This window comes from Megascapheus bottae, chromosome 5 (genome assembly GCF_031878675.1).
Source record: "Megascapheus bottae isolate mThoBot1 chromosome 5, mThoBot2.hap1, whole genome shotgun sequence".
Taxonomy (NCBI): domain Eukaryota; kingdom Metazoa; phylum Chordata; class Mammalia; order Rodentia; family Geomyidae; genus Megascapheus; species Megascapheus bottae.
The window spans coordinates 38,156,572-38,182,776 of NC_143513.1; the positions used below are offsets into that span (position 1 = coordinate 38,156,572).

A 26,205-nucleotide genomic window follows, 5' to 3' on the forward strand; every position below is an offset into this window, starting at 1 on the left:
TTTCCCGACTACAAAATAAAATACTTCTTATCTCTGGGTTTTACCTGATACAGATTTTTATAAATTGTCAGTGTATCTGCCTACAGTTCTCATCTTACTTTCCACCTATAATATTAACAACCTGGTCAATATTACTTCAGTACTAAGACCTTTTTATCAGGTCTGCATTTGAGTTTCATAGTTTAAATCTTTGATAGTTAGTGGCGGCTCATTTATCTCTCATAAAAGAGATTCTTTTTTTCACAGATATCAGAAATATTTTCATAGTTGCATGGAGAGATGGCAAGATACTAAAGAAAATTCTTTGCCTTTTTCTAGATGGAGCTAGAGATGGCTGTAAGTCATCTCATATGATTAGTGCTTTTTTTCCCCTTGGTCAGCCATGGGGCTTGAACTCTGGGCCTGGACTCAGTCCCTGATCTCTTCAGCTCAAGGCTATTGCTCTACCACGTGAGCCACAGTGCCACTTCCAGTTTTCTGGTGGTTATTTGGAGATTAGCGTCTCACAGATTGGCCAGGAGTTTGGCCTAGTGGTGAAGTGGGTTGCCTAGCATTCATGAAGACCTGGGTTCAATTCCTTGGTACCACATACATAGAAAAATCCAGAAATGGTGCTGTGGCTCAAGTGGCAGAGTGCTAGCCTTGAGGAAAAAGCCCAAGAACAGCGCTCAGGCCCTGAGTTCAAGCTCCATGACTGGCAAAAAAAAAAAAAAAAGAGTCTCACAGACTTTCGTGGCAGGCCTGGTTTTGAATCATAATCCCCAGATCTCAGCCTCAGCCTCCTGAGTAGTTAGGAATACAGGTGTGAGCCACTGGCACTTGGCTTGACAAGTGCTTTTGTATAAGGGGGCCCACCTACATGCTGCAATGAGCCAATACCTATGTTAGAGAGCAAGAAAAGTGAAACTGACAATTTACCTGCAGATTTCTACTTTAAGAGTTTATGATAGTAATATTTTTCCTACCTTAATTACTCCTAAATTCCCATGGCTCGGCACAAGTATTTTTTATTTCTCTATTTCTCTGTCCCCTGACATCTTTTTTTTGGTGTATGTTCAGGAAACACAAATGAACTTTAAAATGAACAAGTATGAAATACTATTCACAGAAAAATATTTGTTGAAAACAAGCAAGAGTCACATTGGAATGTATTCCCAAAAGAAGTATAATAGTAGAGTTCATCTTCACTAATGAGGGCAATCATTATTTGACTATAATTTCAAATAATAAGGTCAGTGGAAGAGCATTGGAAATGTATTCTCTCGCAGACCTTGAAGCCTAGATGTTTGAGGCAGGAAAGATTCCTTTAAGGTCCCACAAGATGTGGAATTTTTACCTGGATTGCATTGATTGTAGGGGTTTTTTTTATACTATAAAAACTTACTAGGATTTACCATTGACAAACTGTATTACTTCTAAATCCGATGATAGAACTAATAGCTACAAAGATCAGTGAACTACTCACTTGAAAACTAGAAATCCTCATTAAAACCTAGTATCTTTTCCTTACTAATGAGTTCTTCATTCGATGCCCAGTTCAGCTGGATATCCTGGCATGGAGGTGACGCTGGTGTAGTGTGAAGTGTGTGGTGGCCTGGATGATAGCTGTCACAAGTGTCTCCTGTTTCTGTTTCTACTTATATGCCTAATCTTTGGGGAGATTCTTCAGTTCACCCTTTTTTTTGCTTTACCTGTGACACATTTGGTTGGAATTGGAGCACATAATGGATATATCATAACAATACCACACAGATCATTAAAAAAATAATGTACCTGGGCTATAAATGACAACAGCATGACATCAAAACCACCCAGCAAGCCATTTCTGGAAAAGAACCAGCATACTACAGACAAATGCTAACAGTTCCATTCCTTTTGTTTAATGCATGCATTTGCATAATTAAACATCTTGTTCAAAGCATATTTTAAATAATTCTCTTCTCAGCATGTACACTCTCAGTAGGTGAGTGGACTGCTGAGGAAGAAAACCAAGCTGGAATTATGCAGCTCACGAAAGCAATGTCTTCCCTTGCAGGGTTAAGTAACAAATGGCACCTGCTCACAGGATCTACTAAAACAACTCCATTCCTAACTCCCTTCTAAGAACTTCAGATAAATCCATCTGGACTCCAAAACTTTCTGTTTGTCCTCACCAAATATTGGATTGTACTAATAGCGATTGTTCAAAGCAGTCATCTTTTTCAAATATGTAATACTACTATCTGTGCGACTAAAAACCAATGAGGAAATTATCTGGTCTTACAAGGAAAATGGTATTTATTCGATCTTCTCAATATCCTAAATATGCAAGCAGACTTCTAGAAGCAGTGGCTGCCACAAGCTGTGATAACTGGGCCAGGATAATACAATCCTCCTCATCTCCTTACAATGTTGAGGTACCAAAGCAAATCCTCTTTCCATTTATTAGTTACAGGTCCGAAGTAAAAGCAAGGCAGGATGTGAAACCGGACATCCGACAGCCTCCATTCACAGACTACAGGCAGCCCCCGCTGGACTACAGGCAACCCCCAGGAGGGGACTACCAGCAGCCCCCACCCTTGGACTACAGGCAACCTCCTCTGCTGGACTACAGGCAGCACTCCCCAGACACCAGGCAGTACCCTCTGTCTGACTACAGGCAGCCGCAGGTACCTCAGCAGATCATGGCAGCTCCACCAAGATTTTCCAAAGGCCAAGCAATGGAATAGGAAGGGATGGAGGAGAACACCCTTCTGAGATAGAGAGCACGATCTGTGTTCCTAGTTCTGGTGTTCTCATGGCAATACCTGCATCCCCGAATGCATTGGAGAAATAAATCTGTTTCAGAATAAATCAGAATAATCCATCAACCTATCAATCCATCAGTAGTGGGTGGGTAGTAATAGACTGAACTAATACATGCTGATATGGATGAGTATGCTACTTTACGGATTTTTTTTTACTTTATGGATTTTAAGGCTAATATCTGAATGCTCAGAAGGTAGCTAATGGGAATAATTCCATGTTTGCCAGAAGAGGAGGAATTTTAGGTTCATAATGATTTACTACATCCTACTCTGTGGCAAAGGCCAAGCCTCTCTCTGGAGAGTTATACCAGGCTAGACTTCATCATCTACGCTCTATCTTCTGTAACAACCACCAGGGCCATGTCTGTATAATCAAACATGCATCAATTATTCACTGAGCACTTCCTTAACCTCTCCACGCTGCTATTTCCTAAAAGGAGGCTGGTCTAAAGATTCAACATTGTGAGGGGTGTCTAGATCAGACCTTAGTATCTAGTAGATATTCACTACCTAGCAAGGTAATAAGATGAAAAAAAAAGAAGTGCAACTTCACTTTCTGATGGTGTTATGTTCTCTTAGGAACTGAAGATCACCTTTACTCCAGAAGAGTTTAACAACAGTGAAGGTCAGGAAGTCTGGAAGATAATTGACTTTTAGGGAAAAGAGAAATTGATTTTGTGCAATCCAATTTGATATTCAGTATTCTGTGCAATGGAGAGATAGAGACAGATCCCGTTAAATTTCACTTTATATGTGTCTATAATTAACATAAGCACACGTGCACACGCACACGCACACACACACACACACACACACACACACACACACACCTGACCTACTTATGATGTTCGCAGTAGTAGAGGAAAATCAAGATGAAATGATGCCATTTGGGCTTGTATGTGATAATTCCATGTAAGTAAGTAAGTATGTAAGACCAGCATGATACGCAGTGATACTATTGCTGACCACATTTAACTACTCTAATCTGCTCAAATCTTTGAAACAGTTCCTTGTATTTTCATCATTTGTGAATTCAGATTGCTTCTTCTCACAACATTGTGTCATTTGGAATACGTTAACAAGGAGAGGGACAGAGAACATAGAAAGTGACCACACAAGCTTCTCCAGTATTAATCAGTTTTTTTTATTCATTTTCTCCTAACTCAAAGGATTTTGATTACTTCACTGTGGACATGGAGAAAGGAGCCAAAGGATTTGGATTCAGCATCCGTGGAGGAAGGGAATACAAAATGGATTTGTACGTGTTGAGATTGGCAGAAGATGGACCAGCAATTAGAAACGGAAGGATGAGGGTAAGTGTTTTTATAAAGCTCCTTAATTCCGAATGCAAAACCCATTGTGGTCTCAAACAGGTGCTAATTGTATACTGTGACACAAGCAGACTTGAATGCTGCTTTACCTTTTTCAGCTTCATGAATTATAGTGCTTTTCAATTTTTGTTTATAACCTTCTGACTGATAAACCGCAAAACAGTTACTTTTTCATAAGAGCAAACTAAAACTGAACAGAAGAAGGAAATATAAGAAATACCTCAAAATGGTGGCATAGCTCCATAATCTTTCTATGATTCTATGATTCCACTTTCATTTAAGAATCTTCTGGGACAGGAGCATGGCCTAGTGGTAGTGTGCTTGCCTAGATTACATGAAGCCCTGGATTTGATTCCCCGGAATCACATACTCAGAAAAAGCCAAAAGTGGCAGAAGTGCTAGCCTTGAGCAAAAGGTGTCCCCAGGACAGTGCCCAGGTCCTGAGATCAAGCCCCAGGACTGGCAAAAAAAATAATCTTTTGGTCCTCTATTTTACATTTCCCTGTCATTTTTATTAATCAAATGTTCTTGCATTTCTTTGGAAATATGCTTTTGGTATTGACTTCTCTTTTGACTTTGATTTGGGGCAGATAGACATAGTAGGAGAAAAGGGAATTATGCTTATATATTAGTGTTCTATAAAAATCATATTTAGAAATTTCCCAATTAGAATACAAGTTGAGAGTTGATTTTAGTAAAATACTTGCTTTGAGGCAAGTGATTGATGAAGTGAAAACACAGAACATTAGACAATCTCTCTTTCTCTCCCTCTCCCTCTCCTCTTTTTTTCTTTCTCTTTCTCTCAACCAGTAAGTGCACAAAAAGGCCGGTTGTCATTGTAAATAACATTTAAAACTCATTCTTGCCTTCCCTCCATGCTCTTAAAGTTAATAAAGAACAACTCTGTCTTTGGGATTCCGGAACTTGAGACACTCACCAACTAGTTGTTCCTGGGTGAGATTACACACACACACACACACACACACACACACACACACACACACACACACACTCATTTTTATACCAATAGTGGAGCTTGAACTCAGGGCCTGTGTGCTGTTCCTTAGGTTTGTTTACTTTTTGCTGAAGGCTGGTGTTCTACCTCTTGACCCACAGCTCTGCTTCCAGAATTTTGATGGTTAAGTGGAGATAAGAATCTCATGGTCTTCCCTTACCCTAGGATGGTTTCCAACTGCCAACCTCAATCCTTAGATCTCAACCTCCCATGTAGCTAGGATTCCAGACATGCACCACCTGCACCCAGAATAAAACAAGCTATGTTTTAAGAAGCTCTTGGTGGGAATGCTGCAAGCTGCAGCTGGAGCATTGCTGTAAGAGGGAACTATCACCACCCAAGTGCATGTGGCTCCAGCTCTGTTAGTCTTCTAAAGACCTTAATCTGAGGCGGTCTCCATCTGGTTTCAGTGGCTTACCTGATGTCCTTAAATTCAGTATAATACAGAGGTAGAACTTCGTAGGCAGGTGCTCAGTATTGTGAAAGATGCTTCTCCATCTGGTAGGTGACAAAGATAAGTCCTCTACCTGGATTTTAGAAAATGGTATTTTCACATCTAGTCAGGGATTCTTAAAATAGGTAATGTTTAATCATTTTCATGTCAATCTTCTGAAGCAATCTATTCCTTACATGTGCAAGCTATCGAAAAGAGATTATTAGTTTACCTTGATCCACAATATAGAAGATTCATTTACTTCTCAAAGAAAATGAGCTATATAGAAGGCCTGAATCAGATATAACTGGTTGATGTTTTTTTATCTCTGCTTATTAAGTCTGGGGACTTAGCACGGAAGAATGTAAGCTATGTTTCTGCTTTTTGTGAGTTATTTTTTATATTCCCATGGTGGGGGTTGTCCCTCACTCCTAGATTCATATGACAGAACTTAACTGAGACATCAGATTCCATATCAGGGGAACAGGCTACTTCACAATACATGCTTGACAATGTTTGTATTACCTAAGGTCGGAGACAGACAGTACTCTAGATCTGTAGAGTTCATGTTTTGTAATTTTTCTTGATCACAGCACATAAGCAATTTGGATCTTATTTTATGCTTATTTACATACTTGATCATTTAAAGCTAATCCTTTCTATCTTCATTAATGCTTATCAAAATTAATCATTCATTGATATATTTAAATCATTTCAGCAAGGATTCTACTCCTTGATCAGTATTTGTATGACAGTGGTTTTAATACCTTAAATGAATGTATAAATTGAATGTTGTATAGGTTATTAATTTGGAAAATATACAATAAAATTAGTTAGGAAACCAGTTGTGATTTTTACTGTAAAGTTCCACTTGATACTTTCAATGTAAAAATACATGTAAAACATAAATGTCTGTACAGGTGAGACTTTACAAGGCAACTGTCAACTACATTATTATTGTAATTGGCAAATTTTCTAAGACTACTAAGAGTCTTAGGTATTCATGATATTCCCAGATATTCATGAGCTATCACAAAATATTGCCTAAAAAACAAAAAGGAGAAATTAGCACCAAGCTTTTCCTGGCCTTTGAAACATTCAGACACAGTTCTCCTTATTAATATTTTCCTCAACTTCTGTCTCTTATTTCCTTTATGCAAACCCTAAGCAAGCATATATTTTATAATCAAACATGTTTAAGGGATACTGCCTATTTTTCTACTTTTTCCATGATTTGGAACAGAATTAAAAAGCCAGGAAATTATCAGAAAAGCAGAATTACTACCAAAAAAGTTGAGTGCTTCTGAAAAGTCATTTTATGAAACAATGAATAAATTACCATGCTCTTTGGTTGAGAATATATGCAATACTCCTTTGACCATTTTGCTTTTGCACCTGATTTTAGCCTCTGAGCCTGAGACTTGTCCTGGGTAGTTTATATTAGTGTGACTGTAAGAAAACAGTAGTACAGGGAAAAGTACAGGAATTCGGTGAGACCCAGGTACAGTGAATGTGAGGAAATGACCAACAGGGAAGAAAGAATTCTGAGACCATGTGGTAGAGATCATGTTTTAACACTTGTTCTTAGACCTCCAAGTGGTAACCAATAAAAAGGAAGAATGATCTTCCTACCCAGAAGTGCTTTCGTGGAATAAATGAGGGCTGAGTATACATATCTCCAAAGCTATTCCCTACTGGCTGATTTTACCCTATTCTTTCTGAGAACCTAGCACAGTGAGAATTATTTTCAGAGAGTTTTAGCCTATTAGGTGATGTACCGGTCAAGTTGATTAGTAAATAAATATTCCCACAGAAGAGTTGTTTTTTCTATTCCACGAACATTGTATATTTGTTCAGTTTTTCAGATGAATCAAGAAAAATGTCAACTTAGCCAAATAACCTAAGCTACACAGTACAAAGGTTCTCACAAAGCTTGAGGATGTGCTCAAAGTAAACCATGATCAGAAAGTAGTGAGAAACTCACTAATAATGGCTCTTTTGAGAATAAGAGTTACAAACCAAAGGCCAAACACAGTTTGGAGAATGATGACTCTGTTTTAAATCAATTAAATGCTTGCTTAATATTCTAGGAACAATTTGAAAGTAACTAAGCAAATAATTTTTCATAAACAATCTCATTATTTGGTACAACTATTATATAACAATAAAAGAGAACAAGTATTAATAATGTTGATCTATATAGTCTATGAAAGAAGAAACATCATTTCACTTTATGAGCCTTAGTTTCCAATAAAATAGAAGATAACATCAACTTACAGAGTTGTTGGGAGATTTTTGAAAAATAGACCAGCAGGCAATATTGACATTTTTTTATTAAAACAAAAGAATTAAATATTGGTTTGTGGGAGAGAAAACAGGTCGATATTAAGATAAATAAAGAACCGGACATGGTTATGCACACCTGTAAGCCCAGAATTTGGGAGAATGAAGAATGAAATAAGAAGGTTGTGAGCTCAAAGTCAACATGGGCTAAATAGTGAGACACTTTCCCAAAAGACAAAGAAGGGGGGGAAATCAGTAATGCAATAGAGTTTGAGTAGGACAGTGCAGCTAGTATAAATAATGACAACAACAACAAAAACTACATGCACTATACTTACAGTAAATAATTTATCAAAGCACAAATGAGAAAGAGTTTTGATTTTAATTACTGGAAAGCTTTCACTACCAATTAGTACTGATGTGTTAAGAGTTGAACAGACAAAACAAAACAATTTGCAAAAGAAGAAATAAAAGGAAATGGGAAATAGAAACATAATTGTCATGTCTGCTTGCCTTTCTTCAGTCACTCAAGAAGGCTAATGCCACTTCAAAAAAACAGAAATAACATTCAGATTTAAAAGAAAATGATAACAAATTATTAGAAAAATCTTCTTGGCATAGGGATCTAGCTCAGTGGCACGGTGCTTGCCTAGAATGCACAAGCCCTGGGCTTGAGCCCCAGCCAGCAATCTGTTGGTAAAATATTCTGATAAGTTGACAGGAATAAAATTTATATAATTATGACTAAATCTCAGGCATGAAGTTTTTTGAAATACATTCGCACTAGAAATTAAAACCAAATAGAAAACAGGTGAAAAATAATAAATGCACAATATAACTACCAGAAAACTCAGTGAATCAGGGAATCTAAGAAATTTAGAGATAAAACTGTGTATTTTTTCAATTTTTTCTTACCATCTGCTAATTGTACAAAATGAATTTTATTGTGGCGTGTGTGTGTGTGTGTGTGTGTGTGTGTGTGTGTGTGTGATGTGTGTGTGTGCCAGTACTAGGATTTGAACTCAGGGCCTAGGCACTGTCCTTTAGCTTTTTCACTCAAAGCTAGTGCTGTACCACATGAGAGGTAGCTCACTTCCCGGTATTAAGTGGTTAATTGGAGATAATAGTCACAAAGACTTTCCGACCCAGTCTTCTTTCAAACCTCTATTCTCAGATCTCAGCTTTTTGAGTAGCTCAGATTACAAATGTGAGCCACGGGCATCTGGTTCATTAAGGCATTGCACAGTATATGTGAATACAGTGTGCACTGAATCATCTTTACCTCCTTTGCCTTCTTTGATCTCTTCGCACTCCTGCTGTTTCCCTGTGTCTCACCAGATATTCTCTGCTTCTAGTTTTATGTCTTTGAAAATACAAATCTAGAGTCCACAGGTGAGAGAAAACATACACTTTTGTCTTTCTGAGTCTGATTTATTTCATTTCACATTGATGATGCAGTTTTATTTTTTCTGCAAATAACATGGTTTCATTCTTTAGAGATAATGGGAAGATATAGTAGCTCTAAGAATTTAAAAGAGAAATTGAAAGGAAGCAGATTTACTCTAGAAAAAAGGTGAAATCGAGATGGGGCCACAGCTTGATGATATACTATGCAAGTTGAGAATCTACAAGCCCCCAAGTTTGATCTCCCCAGTGAAATAAATAAATAAAAAGTAAAGTAAAATATTCCCTCTCCATATATTTTCTATGATTAAAGCACATATATATGACTTCTTATGACCCTACAGTAGTACAAGACTCACCCATGCCTGCTTAGCATTATATTATTTCAATTTTAAGTGTTTACCTCCTTTTCAAATTCCTCTCACACAAAAATCAGCCTGCAGTGATTTTTGAAATGACCTAACACATTTCATTGCATGAACAATGGGGGACAAAGCTTCTTGTCCACCTTTTTGTTGCTGTTGTTATGAAAACCTGATTTTATCTTCTTTTGAATTTGTCACCTTTCTTTCTGTTCAGACACATTTAGCTTATAACTAATTAGAGAAGTATTAGATTCTAATATCCTAGCCACCCTGGAGCTGGATGCAAGTCCACCAAGGAGGATTTATTTTTTATTCTAATTTCCTTGTTCTTTATGTTCCACGGTGCTAGTTTAGTGGTTTTGAATTATTTTATTTTACTATCATGGAAGTTTTTTTATTTTCTCTCTCTTGAAATTATGAAGAGTGAACATGGTTGGATATATTCATCCAAGTTGACAGTTATTATCTGTCATGGTGTGGAGTTTGTCGTTCCATACCTCTTTGCATTTCGGATTTGTGTTGGGAAATCTGTTATTTTTCTCATGGGTTTGCCTTGCCATGTGACATGTGTCTTTCTTTCACACTTCAAGCTTTCCCTTATTTTATATATTTAGTATTTGAACTAGATTTCTAGGGGTATTTCTTTTCTGATCTTTCCTGATTGGTTTTCCAAAAACATCTTTTACCCACATGACCTATTTTCTGCTTTTTGGGGGATGGATAGCACTCATGGTGATTGAACTCAGAGCCTCAGGCTTGCTGAGCCAGTGCTCTACCACTAGTGCCATACCTGCAGGCTTGCATTTTGCTCGAAACTTTGAAGAGGATGTCTATCAAACTTTGCTGTCTGGGCTGCCCTCAAACAGCAATCCTCCAGAATTCAGCCTCCTGAGTAGCTAAGACTATAGGCATGAGTCCACAGTGCCCAGCTCCCACTATTTCCTTCAGGATGTTTTCTGTGCCTTATCAGGTACATGTGCATGTAGCATACATGTCACACACATTCCGTGTAGGTTTTTCTTTGTTTCATTCATCTACTTTCTTTATATTATCTTCAACACAGAGCCTCATGCATGCTAGGCAGTTCTTCCACTGAGCCACACCTCAGCCCCTGCAGTAACATTTCATATGCTAATTTTCCATCTGTATATCTTCTTTCATGAAATATTTTAAAATTCCTTTTATTGTGTCACTTTCTTCTTGAATTTTTAAGAGTTCATTGTGTCTTTTGGATAACAGCCCTTTTTAAGATACCTTTTGCAAACAGAGTCTCAGACCCTGACTTGTCTTCTTCTTCTTTTTAAAATCTCTTTTGCAGAGCAGAAAATTTTAATTTTAGTGAAGTACAGCTTACGAGTTCTTTCATGTGTTGTGTTTATTAGTTTTATATTTACCAAATCAAAGGTCACAGATTTTTATACTTTGCTTTCTTCTAGGAGTGCTGTAGATTTGCATTTTACATTTAGGACTATTATCCATTTTGAATTAGTTTTTATGAAGAGTACAGGGTTGGCCTTTTGTCTAGATGTCCATTTTGCATTTTGGATATAGAGTTTTGCACCATTTGAAAAGAATTCTCTATCATATTATCTTCGTTCCTTTGTCAAAGACTAGTTGACTGTACTTAAGTAAACCTTTTTTCTGAACTCTGAGCTATTTCCATTGATCTCTGTTCCTTCATTGGTCAATTCCACATCATCTTGATTACTGTCTTAATAGCACTCTCCTAACTCTGTACTTCTCCTAGATGTAATAGTAGTTTGGGTTTAACTGAGAAAAAAATACAATGATCTTTGTATATTGATTAATTGCATTGTAAAAAATTACTGAACTCATGAACTTAAATATTTATTTGTTTCTACTTTAGTATTTCTATGCAATAATAACATTGATTGGAAATAATAAAGTTTGAGGGTTTTTTCCTTTTGATTCCTTTCTTATTTCTTATTTCTTTTTTTCCTCTTTTAATCCTTTGGCTTGGCTTTCTCTATGAAACTAAATAGAAGTAGTCAAAGCAGACAGCCTTGTTTTATTCTTACTCTCAAGTGAAAAGCTTTTTAACATTTTTGACACTAAACATGATGTATAATGAGCTTTTACTGGTAACTTTTATCAGATTAACAATATTTCTTTCTATCACTAGTTTGTTAGTAGAGTTTGTTTTGAACAGATGTTGAATTTTATTCATTCTCTACATTCATTGATAAGATCCTATGCTCTTTCTCTCTTTAATATGCTAATTAATATGTTAAGTCATCATAGTGGATTTTAAATTAAATCATTCCCAGTTTCCTAGGACAAGTCTTCCTAGGATAAGCCTTGCTTATTGGTGATGTATCCTTTTTTTATGCATTATTCTATTTGCCTTTCTGTTACTTTCTTTAGGACTTTATGAGTAAAGAGTACAAGTTATTACCCCTTTCAGCCTAGGTACATGCTCTTAAGTAAAATTGGCTGTACTGTATTTGTAATATCTCTAAATAATTTTGAGAAGTTGAATGAGTCATACTTTCTATTCTTTTGTCACTAGCTGCAGTTTTGATGTGCAGTGTGTTGTTGGTGTGTTCTGAATATAATCTGATTTTCATGATTTTTTTATGGTTTGTAGATTATTTCAAAGGTGTTTTTGTTTTTATTTCTGAGGATATGGGTATATTCTGGCAATTTCATATTCTTGATTTGTCACATAATTTTATTGTCTTCAGATAATTTATATTATTTTTTTTCAAATTTGCTCTTTTTGTACCCAAACCATGTGTACAGGAAGAAAATATATTTTCTGCAATTTATTTTTAGAGAAGAGTACTATATTTCTGTTCACTGAATAAAAATTGACTATTGAACTATTGAACTATTCTGCTTTCTAATTTTTTAATTAACTTACTAAAAACTAAGTTCTTAAAATATATTTACTCTACTAATGGTTTTGTAAATTTTTTGGAGAACTATCCATTTTTACTTACATGTTTTGAGACCATGTTATTTGATATTAGGATATTTATTTATTTTCCAGGTGAATTGTATCTTTATCTTTACATAACGCCCTACTAATACATTTTGCTTTACATTCTCTTTCATCTCATATAAGAATGCTGGGTTTCCTCTAATACGCGTCTTTTATCCTTTGCTTTCAACCTTTCTGTGTCTTTGCATTTGCTATGTCTGCCTACGAACCTGGATTTTACATTTTGGCTGTATATTTCATCAAGACTATTTTAGCCTATTTATATTCATTCTGCTTGTTAATAATCAAAATCATTTTGTCCTTTTTCAATGAGTCCCACTTTTTCTACCTTATTCTTGTTAAACTTTTATACCTCTAGCTAATTTAAATAATCCTTTGGGGTTTCATTCCATGCAGGTCTCTCCTCCAGATTCCTTGCCTTTGTCCCTAGGCTTGATCTTCTATGATTATCATTCAGTCATCCAAATGGAAACTCAAGATTCCCAGGAATAGGCAGATAGTCCTTGGGTTAAAGTCATCTTTGATATGTGTTTGCTTTCCTGTATTCTTCCATTCACTTCGTTTTGGACATCAGAAGAGTCAACTTTCTTACATGTTCAGCAGTAGTAGAGTTGTTCATAATATCTAATCCAACATCATGATAGAAGAAGAAACTAAAGTGGAATTTACCCTTACTCATCAAACCATTGTAGTCTTAGAGTTGGCAGCTATCCGCACTCCCTGGTTATCTGTGTAGGAGACAAAAGATGCCTCGTGTAGACCACAGCAATTTTTCTGTAGGATGCTGCCTTTCTTCCCTCTCTACGGTCATGTGGAACTTCTGCCCATATAGCAACTGGTGCGTCCTTGCCACTGCCACAGCCCTGTGCAACAACTCTCCAGACAAGGAGCTAGCAGTGGAGGATGGCTTTCCCCACAATGCTAGAATCTAGGAAGAGACCAGCATGGTCTGCCCACCTCTATCACATACCCCTTTCCCACTGTAGCAGCACTGCATGAGCCATAGTCTCACCAAGGATAGAGGGTAGTCACCAGTTCACATGCCAGCAGTAGCACAGCCAGGACTTCATGAGTGAACAGCAGAAGTCATTTCTCCTTTCAGCTTGGGACCACTGTTGGCCTATGGGAGTTTCAACTCTCTCCTTTTTTTAAAATTTACTTTTTTCATCAGGGTAATGGATAGAGAGGTTGCAGTTACATTCGTCAGGTAGTGGGTGCATTATGTCTCACACATTGCTACCCCTTCTCAGGCTTTTGTCCCCATTTCCTTCCCCCCAGCTCCCCCAATCATCTTGTCTCCCCCCCTTCCTTTCCCTATTTCAAATAAACATATATACAATATACCAGGTAACCAAGTCAGATACAGTAACCACATGAAATTAACCATAAGGAGGAAAAAAGAGAAAAGAAATAACATAGTACATTAAGAACAACAATCACAATGATAATCCTCGTTTCCATATCCTAGAGTTCATTTCATTCAGTCTCACCTTATCTGATCTTATGTGTATAGCTTTTTGAGCTATTGTGATCCTCTGCTAGGAGAATCCCAGATATGTAATAATAATTATTATAAATGAGGGAAACCATGCAGCCTATGTTCCTTTGGGTCTGGCTTAACTTCATTTAATATGTGTTTTTTTCCAAGTCTTTCCATTTCCTTACAAATGGGGTGATATCATTCTTTCTGATGGTAGCATAGAATTCCATAGTGTATAAGTACCATATCTTCCTGATCTAATCATCTCCTGAGGAGTATCTGGGTTGGTCTATATCTTAGCTATGGTAAATAATGCTACAATGAACATCATTGTATTGATAAGTTTAGTATGCCCTTGTTTCTGGACATTTGGGAAAATTGCTTGGTCATCGGGGAGCTCTATGTTTAGTCTTTTGTGAAACTGCATACTGCTTTCCAGAGGGGTTGAATGAGTTTACATTCCCACCAGTAATGTAGTAGTGATCCCTCCTGGCCACATCCCCTCCAGCATCTCTTGTTATTAGATTAGATTTCTTGATAATGGCTGTTCTAACTGGAGTGAGGTGGAATCTAAGAGTTGTTTTGATTTGCATTTCTTTTATGGCCAGAGATGTCAAGCATTTCTTCATGTGTTCATAGGCCATACTTATTTCTTCTTCAGAAAAGTCTCTCTTTAAGTCTTTATCCCACCATTAATTGGATGGTTATTTCTTTGAAGATTTGTTTTTGAGAGATTCAATTTTCTGAGCTCTAGATATATTTTAGATATGAAGCCCTTGTCTGTTGTATGGCTAGTGAAGATCTCCCACTCTGTCCCACTAGCTATGTCCTTGCCATACAGAAAGAAGCTCTGCAGTTTAATGCAGTCCCATTTGGCCAAACTTTCTTTAATTTTCAACTCCCTTATTCTAAAGCATTAGACTTTCAGAATAAACCAGAAGTTGAATTGTTAAAGATTTAACTAGACTTTAATTTTTTAAAGTTAGACATGATTATACAGGCCAAACAGACAAACAGAGTCTACAAGCCTACAAATAGAGTGAAAGTAATTGTTGCCTCATTTTACCATTTGCTATTAAAAAAAATGCAAGAGCAAAGGGAAGATCAAGGCTTTGGGAGGAAGAAGTGAAGCAATCTCTACAGGACCAGGGTGTGGTTCCAGCACAGCCAATGAAAACTACTCGAGGAATCTCTCCTAAGGAACCAATGGCAAAACGTTTAATACGTCTCAGAAATGTGCAGGCTAGAAAAAAATTGTGCAGGCTTTTGAGCCTGTACCTCCCAATATGTTTGATATTAGGTTTTATTCCTATGAAATCTTTTTTTGTTTTTGTTTTGTTTTAATTTATTTTTTCCTTTTTGTTTCATATATTTTTATTGTAATTAATAGAAGGGTTACATTATATTCAACATATAGAAGGTGTATTATTTCACATACATTGATACCCTTTCTCATGTCTTAGTCCCCATTCCCCTCCCACAACCTCCACCCCTTATCTTATTTTCCTCCCTTCCCTATCTGACTTCAAATAATCAAATACACACACACACACACACACACACATATATATATATATATATATAATATATCAGATAACCCAGTGAAATACTGTAACAATATGAGATAACCAAGGGACAGCAAAAGAGATGAGAGATAACATAGTACATTAAGGACAACAATCACTCATTATATGGCTTTTGTTTCTATATCCTGGAGGTCCTTTCATTTAGCATCATACTGTATGGCCTTATGTATCTAGATTTTGTTCTATTGTAAATTTCTGCTAGGAGAGCCCAAGGTTTCTACTGATTATGATAAATGAGGGAAACCATTGAGCCTATGTTCCTTTGAGTCTGGCCTACTTCACTTAATATGATTTTTTCTAAGTCTTTCCATTTCCTTACAAATGGGATGATGTCATTCTTTCTGATGGCAGCATAGAATTTCATTGTGTATAAATGCCACATCTTGTTGATCCACTCATCCTCAGCTGAGGGACATCTGGGTTGGTTCCATATCTTTTCTATGGTAAATAATGCTGTAATGAACATCGTTGTGCTAGTGGATTTAGTATGTCCTGGTTTCGGGACTATTGGAATTGCCGGATCATAAGGGAGCTCTATGTTTAGTCTTTTGAGGAACTGCCATATTGCTTTCCATAGTGGTTGAAAGAGTTTGCACTCCCACCAACACTGTAGTAGTGATCCCTCCTGGCCACATCCCCTCCAGCATCTGTTGTTATTAGATTTCTTGATCCTGGCCATTCTAACTGGAGTGAGATGGAATCTTAGAGTTGTTTTGATTTGCATTTCTTTTTTTTTTTTTTGCCAGTCTTGGGCTTAAGTTCAGGGCCTGAAGAATGTCCTTGGATTTTTCTCAAGGCTAGAACTCTACCACTTGAGCCTCAGCACCACTTCTGGCTTTTTCTAAGTATGTGGTACCAAGGAATCGAACCCCGGTCTTCACGCATGCTAGGCAAGCACTCTACCACTAGGGCTTTTATGGCCAGAGATGTCAAGCATTTCTTCATGTGTCTATCGGCTGCTTTTTGCTTTTTCTTTCCAGAATCACAAGTATTTATCCCACTGGATCTAAGGAGTGTCCCCTCTAGGAGGAGATACTTTCAATAAGCAAGTAAGAGAAAGTTGGATTGTCAAGCCTCAGGTCATCAATGTGCATTAGAGAACATACTTTGATTTTTATTGCTCTCAGTTCATTAATCTGAGGTACTCTCACTGACCAGCTCTCTTAAGGTCACTCAGTTTCTTCCTTGCCCTGAAGACTGGCCTCAGTGGGAAAGCCTATCTATTTTAATGACTTGTTAATCACCCCTTAGCCCCTTCCTTTTCCATAGTTTTCTTCTTCACTTATAGGAAAATATGGATTAGTGGAAAGTAGAGAAGCTAAATAAACCTAATATTCAAATACTGGACTTACCCTTTCACTATCCAATTTGATCTTGGACAAATCACAGTATTGAGAGCTCTAGGATATCCTCCACCCTTGACCAATTGCTAGTACTTCTTTAAGCAGCTTCAGAGGCCTATAAACCTTGCAACAATGTGGAGAAGACATGAAGAAAGTATCCTGACAAGCAGGAGCAGTGGTGACAACCCTAGCAATTGATGGGATGACAGTGTGTCCTTATCTGGTAGTTCTTTAACAAAGAATGAATTTTGCTTGTCTGGAAAATAGGAATATTTTCTACGAAAGGCCCTATACAATAATTTCCTGCAATTCTTTCTTTTTATTTTCTGACCATCACTATTTATTGATGCTGTATTGACTTATTGGAAAGGCTGTTCAGATTTCTCAGTGTCTCTTATACTCTCTCCATTATTGCTTGGACTTCTAAAATCTCTGCTTTCTTCGTAATGGTCCTTTGGTAAAAACATAAATTACCTAGTACTCAAGACTTTTGCTTGTTTTCCTTAAGATATTCTAGAAACTTACTCTCTGAGCAACTTGGACTATTCTGAACTAGTTCCAGAATGTTTGCATGATTGGCACTAAGATTACCATGACTCTTCAGAATATATTAATTCTAGGCCATATATAATAATTTCCCACAATTGTTATTCTCCCTCCTTCTTCCTAATGCATATACTTCTATGAAAACACTCCATACTCTTAGCAAAGTGATACAGAAAACAGAAAACATTTTTCAAAGAAGTACATATGTCAAAAGGCTTTAAAAATTTTGGAATATAAATCATCCTGTGATTGCCTCCCCCACTTTTGCTAAATAAGGTGGTTCCTTTTCTAAACACTAATCTTTTTTTTATTCTTTACTTATACTTTTTTTTCATATTTTTTATTGTAATTAATAGAAGGGTTACATGATATTTGCCAGATAGATGGTGCATTGATTCCCATACATTGATACCCTTTCACATGTCTTGGTTCCCATTTCCCTTCCCCCCACCCCCCCCCCACCCCTCATCTTGTTTTCCCCCGTTCCCTATCCAATTTCAAATAACCAAATACAAATATATCCGATATATCAGGTAACAAAGTGAGATACTGTAACAATATGAGATAACCAAGGGACAGCAAAAGAGATGAGAGATAACATAGTACCTTAAGAACAACAATCATTCATTATATGGCTTATGTTTCTATATCCTAGAGATCCTTTCATTTAGCGTCCTACTATATGGCCTTTTGTATCAAGGTTTTGCTCTATTGCAAATCTCTGCTAGGAGAGCCCAAGGTTTCTACTGATTATGAAAAATGAGGGAAACCAGTGAGCCTAAGTTCCTTTGAGTCTGGCTTACTTCACTTAATATGATCTTTTCTAAGTCTTTCCATTTCCTAACAAATGGGGCAATGTCATTCTTTCTGACAGCAGCATAGAATTCCATTGTGTACAAATACCACATTTTGTTGATCCACTCATCAACTGAGGGACATCTGGGTTGGTTCCATATCTTTGCTATGGTGAATAGTGCTGCAATGAACATTGTTGTGCTAGTGGATTTAGTATGCCCTAGATTCTGGATGGTTGGGTAAATGCCAAGTAGTGGAATTGCTGGGTCATAGGGGAGTTCTATGTTTAGTCTTTTGAGGAACTGCCATACTGCTTTCCATAGTGGTTGAATGAGTCTAAACACTAATCTTATCTATTCATCAGTGGTTTAATCTTCAGTGGTAACTAGTAATCTTTTTTTCAGAGAAAAGGTCAGATCTCCCAACACATGGCTGTGAGATTTACTCAGCTTCTCTCCCTAGCTCATCTCATATCAGGCCACTCAGGCTCAGTAATCCCTCTTATGAGCCTCTTAGCCTCTGTCACATTATTGTGCTTTCCCCAGCCCAAGGATACTATAACCACTCCAGCAAATACTTGTTTCTGTCCTCTGCACCTGTATCAACCCTTTTCCCTCTTCATCCCAGCTAGATATTATGTCTCAGAAAAGCTTCTTTCCACTTTCCTGTCTGGTCTCATGGCTTGGCTCTTGACATTCCAGGCACATTTCCATGGCATTTGTCACATAATTAACTTCACAGGAATGTGTGTGGTGCTGTAGGACACCTGTCACTCCAGAGTATAAGCTCCACAAGAGCTTGAAACACGATGCTTCGTGTTCTCCCATCATGCCCAGTGCCAGTGGTCGATTCATGGTAAGCACTCAGTAGATAGTCACCACTCAACAAATATACAAACAGAAACTTAGAATATTATCCAGGCACTGGTAGACTAGCTATTCAAGAGGCTGAGACTTGAAGATCCCAGTTTGAAGCCAGCCTGGGCAAGGAAAGCCAATGAAACTTTTATCTTCATTTAACCACAAAAAAAAAGCCAGAAGTTGAGCTGTGGCTCAAGTGGTAGAGCAGTATCCTTGAGCTAAAAAGCTAAAGGATATTGCCCAGACCCTAGATTTAAGTAGGGACACCAGCACAAAGAAAACAAAGAAGCCAGGTACAAGTGGATCAAACCTGTTATCCTAGCTACGCAAAAAACTGAGATCTGAGGATTGATGTTCAAAGCCAGACTGGACAGGAAAGATCACTGGACTCATCAACAATGGACTACCAAAAAGCTGGAAATGGAGCTGTGGCTCAAGTAGTAGAGAGCTAACCTTGAGCACAAAACCTTAGGGACAGGGCCCAGGCCCTGAATCCCTGAATTCAAGCCATGAGACTAGCACACACACACACACACACACACACACACACACACACACACACACACACACACACACGGAGTACTGCAAGTTTCTCTGTTCTGGAAGTTAATAAAAGGCCACAAAGACCTGAATGAACCAGGATATGAGCTGCTGTCGCTGATTGAATATGTGAAAATATGTGGAAATTCTACTAGCTCCTAGTCAATGTAAAAAAAAAAATGGAAGTGCCTTATGGTGAATACATTACCCTTTTGTTGGGTATATTTATTTATTACAGATTTTGCAGCAATGGTGAGATAGTGTATATAAACCCTGTTATGCCTTTAAAAATATCTTTACTTTTAAACTATGATACATTTCAAGACTCTTTTGTTTTCCACTTATGCAAGCATCCTATCACCAAACATAGATGACTAAGTAAGAATAGAAAGAAAGTAAAATAAGGTCAAGCTAGAAACAGTAAAGGACTTCAAAAGCACAGGGTAGACAAAACCTGACAGAATAAAGATTACAAGATCGGTGTGCTAGAGCCCATTAGGAAAAGTCCACAGGAGACCCATGCAGTGGGGATGATGGGATAACCAGAGCTTAGCAGAAGATGCATACTCTGCACAGCTAAGCCTGCCAGGTCAATGCAGATAAATGAGCTGAGGAGGTGGATGAAATCGAAAGCCTGGGAGAAGAGCGATAACAGGTACTTACAAGGGGAATAAAGCAGACTGACTGGAGAATTAAAGTAAGTTGTGGACTCCGGTAGATCATTTCAGGAGCCCGGCATTGCAAAGATCCTCCCCACAATGTTTCATTACCTCTGGGTGCTGAGACTCAGTAAGCCTAAAAAGCTTATCTCTGCATTGTGTCTACCTTTATGTCATTTCAGCCTGCTTCTTTCAGCTGCCCAGTTGGCTCTCAGCCATCACCCAATCATCCTTCAGATCATCTGCAAATGATTTTTTTTTCCTTTATCATTTGGGCTCAGCTCCATGTCTTTTATGACAAAAAGAAAAAGGAAACCCTCTTACAAAGATCAAATCCATTACCTTTTTTTCTTTGCAGCATCTGACCTGTGAACATTGTGTGTTAAATGAGTTACAGGAGTTACTTTCAGGAATGAGAGAGAATGGTGTGTTGATTAGAAAAGAGAGCCACAGGGAGCAGAGACAGCTCGCTTAGCTTTATACTCCATTGTCAATTATTCAGAGCTCATTATCCCATGCAGAGAGGGCTCCATTTGTCTGCTCTGTTTCTTCTTCTATTGGATGCCCAACCTTAAACCATTTCAAAAGCAGCTTCCCATGAGGGCTAGTTAGAGGTTTGGTTAAGGAATCAAAGAGTTAGCATTAGGATTGCATCTTGGCATCGAAAGAGAGAAAAAAATTGAATAAATTAGAAGTGAGGAGAAGCTTTGCATTTTAATTATTCATGGGTATACTTTTTTTGTTTTACTTTTCTTTTCTGTGCCTATAGAAAAGAAAGAAAAAGATACATCAACCATTGTTCTGATCTGAAAATCACGTTTGACTTGCCTCAGGAATAAGGGCAAGATTTGTGGATACTGTTTCCTCTTTTTTTCCATATATTTTTATTGTAATTAATAAAAGAGTTACATTATATTCACCAGATAGAAGGTGCATTACTTCACATGCATTGATACCCTTTCTTATGTCTTGGTCTGTTTCCTCTTTTATACTCTGCCTGAGAATGAATAAACATTTCTTCCACCTTTCTTTTCACAAAGCAGTGTTTATATGAATTCATTACCTTTGAGATTCTTTGTCATTTCATCTCTCTTCAGAGACCTAGGTCTTTCCATATGGCCACTCAGTTTATCAGAGTCATCTCCACTTCACAGCTTTAACCAGGAAATGATCCTGAATCCTGATACCACAAGATTCACTTCACACATCTAGCAATTCAGAAGATCTCAAAAGCTGGGTACTTAAAAAAAAATATATATATATATATATAACTTTACTCAAATTGGTGGATGATCTTGCATTTATCGTGCATAACATAATTTTGAAGTAAATATATATTATGCATTGTTTTAATCTAACTAATGAACAAACACATGACCACTTGTCATTTTGTTGCAAGAACACAACCCCCACACTGCCAGAGCTTTAAAGAATGACAGTGTATTGTCATTAATTCTAGTGGTTTGATTTGCAATAGATCTCTAAGTATAATTTGTTTCCTTTGATCAGCATCTTTCCATCTTCCCCTCTTGTGTTGATCATCCTAGCTTCTGGTTGCTTACATTCTGTAGTGTTCCTACGAGATGGATTTTCTTTTCAAATTCCACTGGGAACGCTGATTTCTATGGATGATAAGGAGCACTTTGTTCTTAAGTGTGCCTCTCACATTCATTCTTCTTGTTTGGCATGGCCTGAGAGCCCTACCCTCACTGTCATCCACCTCTTTAGGTCATGTTCTGTTCCTGTGGCTGTCTCCTGATACTTGCTGTTTTGAACACAGAACTAGCATTGTGCTCCTTTGGGATGCAAAGATCATTCTTGTGTTTGAACCTGGGCGCTTGAACTTGACTGAATTCTTGTTGTTGTTGCTGTTGTTTTAACAAGTGTTTCTCTGTATTAGTGATTTATCACTTCTATTTGGTATATGTGATATAGTATAGCACCTAAGACAGGCCTATTTTTCACTGACTGGGGGCTGTGAACTAATAATGTTTCCAAATACCTAGCCTGGATTTCCAGCACATGATGGATGTCAAATACATTCATTTTCTGTTCCTAAGTAGCCACTTGTTCCAGTTGTTACACCATCTCACATCTTCGTGTGATTACCAACTACACGGAGTCTTTAAAATAGGTTCAGCACTATGTGCTTCTTGCACAAGGAAGACAATCCCAACACCTGTTCACATCACTATTGGCTTCTAGCCAAGACCTTAAGAAAATTCCACTCCAGAGTGTGAAGGTATATGTAAGCCAAAAGAAAAGTGTGTGCATTTATATGTATGTATTAGACAGCAGTCATTTTCAAAATACTTTCCTAGCTGTAGAATGAAAAGATCACAGAAAACTGAGATGTATACGTCATATCAAAGAGAGTAGGGGCAAGCTGCTGAGTCAGCACCCACAATTAACCACTTAATCTACAACATGCTCCGTCCTGAGTACAGATTGGACTGAAGGAAGACACTGCCCATGAGTTTCTGTTGGGGTCCTTCTCTGACATCTAAGAGGGGGGTAAAATGGTGATAGAGCCCACGAATAATCCCGGGAACACAGCCTTCAGAGACCAGGATCCAGGTACAGATCTAATTTTATTTTTAAAAACGTGCTCGCTAATAAGGCAAGAAGCAAGCATAAAGGGGATCCAAATAGGGAAAGAAGAAGTGAAACTCTCCCTCTTTGCAGATGACATAATTCTGTACTTAAAAAACCTTATAGACTCCACTCCCAAGCTCCTTGAGCTGATTCAAAACTTTGGAAAGGTAGCAGGGTATAAAATTAACCCTCAAAAATCAACTGCCTTCCTCCATGCCAACAGTGAGAGGAACGAAGCAACAATCAGGAAAGCAACTCCTTTCACAATAGCCTCAAAGAAAATAAAGTACCTAGGAATTAACTTAACTAAGAATGGAAAGGACCTTTTTGATGAAAACTTTAACACCTTAAAAAAGGAAATTAAAGCAGAACTGAGGAAATGGAAAAACCTCCTATGCTCCTGGATTAGAAGAATCAACATTGTGAAAATGACAATCTTGCCAAGGGCTATCTACAAATTCAACGCAATACCCATCAATATCCCAATGTCATTCTTTAAAGAAATAGAAGAGGCAATCCAAAACTTTATATGGAATAATAAAAGACCCTGTATAGCAAAAACACTTCTTGGCAGAAAGAACAGCGCAGGAGGAATTTCAATACCAAACTTTAGACTCTATTACAGAGCTATAGTGACCAAAACAGCTTGGTACTGGCATAAGAACAGGCCTGAAGACCAATGGAATAGAACTGAGGACCCAGATATTAAACCACAGACCTATGACCACCTAATCTTTGATAAGAGAACAAAAAATAGAATGGAAGAAAAGACAGTCTCTTCAAAAAGCAGTGGTGGCAGAACTGGTTAAGCACCTGCAGAAAACTAAATTTGGATCCTTCTTTGTCACTCTGCAGTAGGATTAACTCCAAATGGATCAAAGACCTTGAGGTAAAAGCAGGTACACTGAAAACTTTACAAGAATGTATAGAAGATATACTAGGTCTCCTTGGCACAGGTCGAAACTTTCTTAATAAGGACCAAGAATCACAACAAATCAGAGAACGGCTGGATAAGTGGGACTGCATTAAACTGCAGAGCTTTTGTATGGCAAAGGACATAGCTAGCAAATTAACTAGAAAGCCTGCAGAGTGGGAGAAGTTCTTCACTAACCATTGAACGGACAAAGGCCTCAGATCTAAAATATACCAACATCTCAAAAAATTGAATCACTCCAAAACTAATCTCCAAATAAACAACCATCCCATTAAAAGATGGGCCAAAGACTTAGAGAGAATCTTCTCTGAAGAAGAAATAAAAATGGCCTATAGACATATGAAGAAATGCTCGACATCTCTGGCCATAAAAGAAATGCAAATCAAAACAACTTTGAGATTCCACCTCACTCCAGTTAGAATAGCCAGGATCAAGAAATCTAATAACAACAGATGCTGGAGGGGATGTGGCCAGGAGGGATCACTACTACAGTGTTGGTGGGAGTGCAAACTCATTCAACCACTATGGAAAGCAGTATGGCAGTTCCTAAAAAGACTAAACATAGAAAAATCCCATATGACCCAGCAATTCCACTACTTGGCATTTACCCAACCATCCAGAAACTAGGGCATACTAAATCCACTAGCACAATGATGTTCATTGCAGCACTTTTCTATAGCAAAGATATGGAACCAACTCAGATGTCCCTCAACTGAGGGACATCTGGATCAACCAGATGAGGTATTTAGACACAATGGAATTCTATGCTGCCATCAGAAAGAATGACATCACCCCATTTGTAAGGAAATGGAAAGACTTAGAAAAAATCATATTAAGTGAAGTAGGCCAGACTCAAAGGAACATAGACTCAATGGTTTCCCTCATTTATCATAATCAGTAGAAACCTTGGGTTCTCCTAGCAGAGATTTACAATAGAACAAAACCTAGATACATAAGCCATATAGTATGGCACTAAATGAAAGGACCTCCAGGATATAGAAACAAAAGCCATATAATCAGTGATTGTTGTCCTTAATGTACTATGTTATCTCTCATCTCTTTTGCTGTCCCTTGGTTATCTCATATTGTTACAGTATTTCACCTTGTTATCTGATATATTGTATATATGCTTGATTGGTTATTTGAAAATGAGTAGTAGTGAAGGGGGGAAAATAACATGAGTGGGTGGGGTGTAATAGGGACCATGACGTGAGAAAAGGTATCAATGTATGTGAAGTAATGTACCTTCTATCTGGTGAATATAATGTAACCCTTTGATTAATTACAATGAAAAATATATTTTAAAAAAGTGCTCGCTAAAATACACATTGAGTGGTGGCCGCCACATCATACCAGCAGCAAATGGGGACCTCCCTGAATGCGATCATCAGCCAATGGTGTCACACGCCCCCAATTGCTGGGAGTATTGGGAGCTCCTGCTGGAGGCAGAAGCAGCCAGGGCCCTCTGGCTCCAGACTGCTCACATCACTGGGTGTACCCAGGAGTGTATATGCCTTTCGGCACAGATACACAGAAGCACAAACAGCAACCTGGACTTCTATGCCGCCAGCTAGGAAGCCCCACAGTTCCCCCTTTTTCTTTATTTATGGGCACTCATAACAGATTGTAGGATGGGGCCCAAATGGTGTGCAAAAACATTAGCTAGACGGCATCCAGGCAAGCCTGGATAAACTCAACCAACTTTAGCGAAAGCAAACATGGATCCTGCTCCTGTGGAAATGAGCGTGGTGGGCCAGAGGACTAATGAACCATGCCTGACACCAGGAGGCACTTTGCTGCTATCTTTTTAACTCCTCCTTGATTTGCCTCCTTAATTGGGTCATCCTATCTCTAATGATTCCTGAGTAAACGCAGCGTTGTTCTCCTAGGACTGCGCAAAGGTCTCCCTGTTGTAAGAAAAGATAAAGGCCCCTTCAACTCCCTGCAAAGGGAATTGAGGGAGTTTGCCAATTGAGTAATAGATCTTTCTATCATGTAGGGCTAGGTGCATTTCAGATGGGATTGGGGCAAATGGAACCATGATACCCTGTTCCAAGCTCTTATGTATGGTAAAGAGAATGACCTTGCCATACTCATTAACATAAAGGCACAGCCCCCATGTCCTCCCAACATGCTTTAAGGGAAGACAATAGAGTTACAGTTGATTGTATTATTCATAGTCATATCACAGTCCCATGCCTGGGGGTCAAATTTATTGCTCCAGGCCTGTTCCTATTTCTTCTGGTTCCCGTGTCGGGGTGACTTCTTCACGCTGACTCAGGGGC

At 37.9% G+C, this 26,205-nt stretch overlaps 1 protein-coding gene and 1 long non-coding RNA gene across 6 annotated transcripts in view; one reads left to right on the top strand and one right to left on the bottom strand.

Annotated features, from left to right (window-relative positions):
• The window catches only part of Magi2 (membrane associated guanylate kinase, WW and PDZ domain containing 2), a 1,234,376-nt gene that overhangs the window by 1,131,946 nt on the left and 76,225 nt on the right, over positions 1-26,205 (top strand). Inside the window, exons 19-20 of the mRNA XM_090332908.1 lie at positions 2,429-2,648; positions 3,956-4,099. Coding sequence (XP_090189034.1) covers positions 2,429-2,648; positions 3,956-4,099 — 364 coding nt within the window. The remainder of the gene's footprint in view (positions 1-2,428; positions 2,649-3,955; positions 4,100-26,205) is intronic.
• The window catches only part of LOC150063225 (uncharacterized), a 71,342-nt gene that overhangs the window by 25,657 nt on the left and 19,480 nt on the right, over positions 1-26,205 (bottom strand). The window contains exon 3 of one of the 5 annotated variants that reach the window (XR_016535505.1): positions 5,551-5,659. The exons of the other annotated variants lie outside the window; for them this stretch is intronic. This is a non-coding gene — a long non-coding RNA (uncharacterized LOC150063225). The remainder of the gene's footprint in view (positions 1-5,550; positions 5,660-26,205) is intronic. 5 annotated transcript variants of the gene reach the window in all.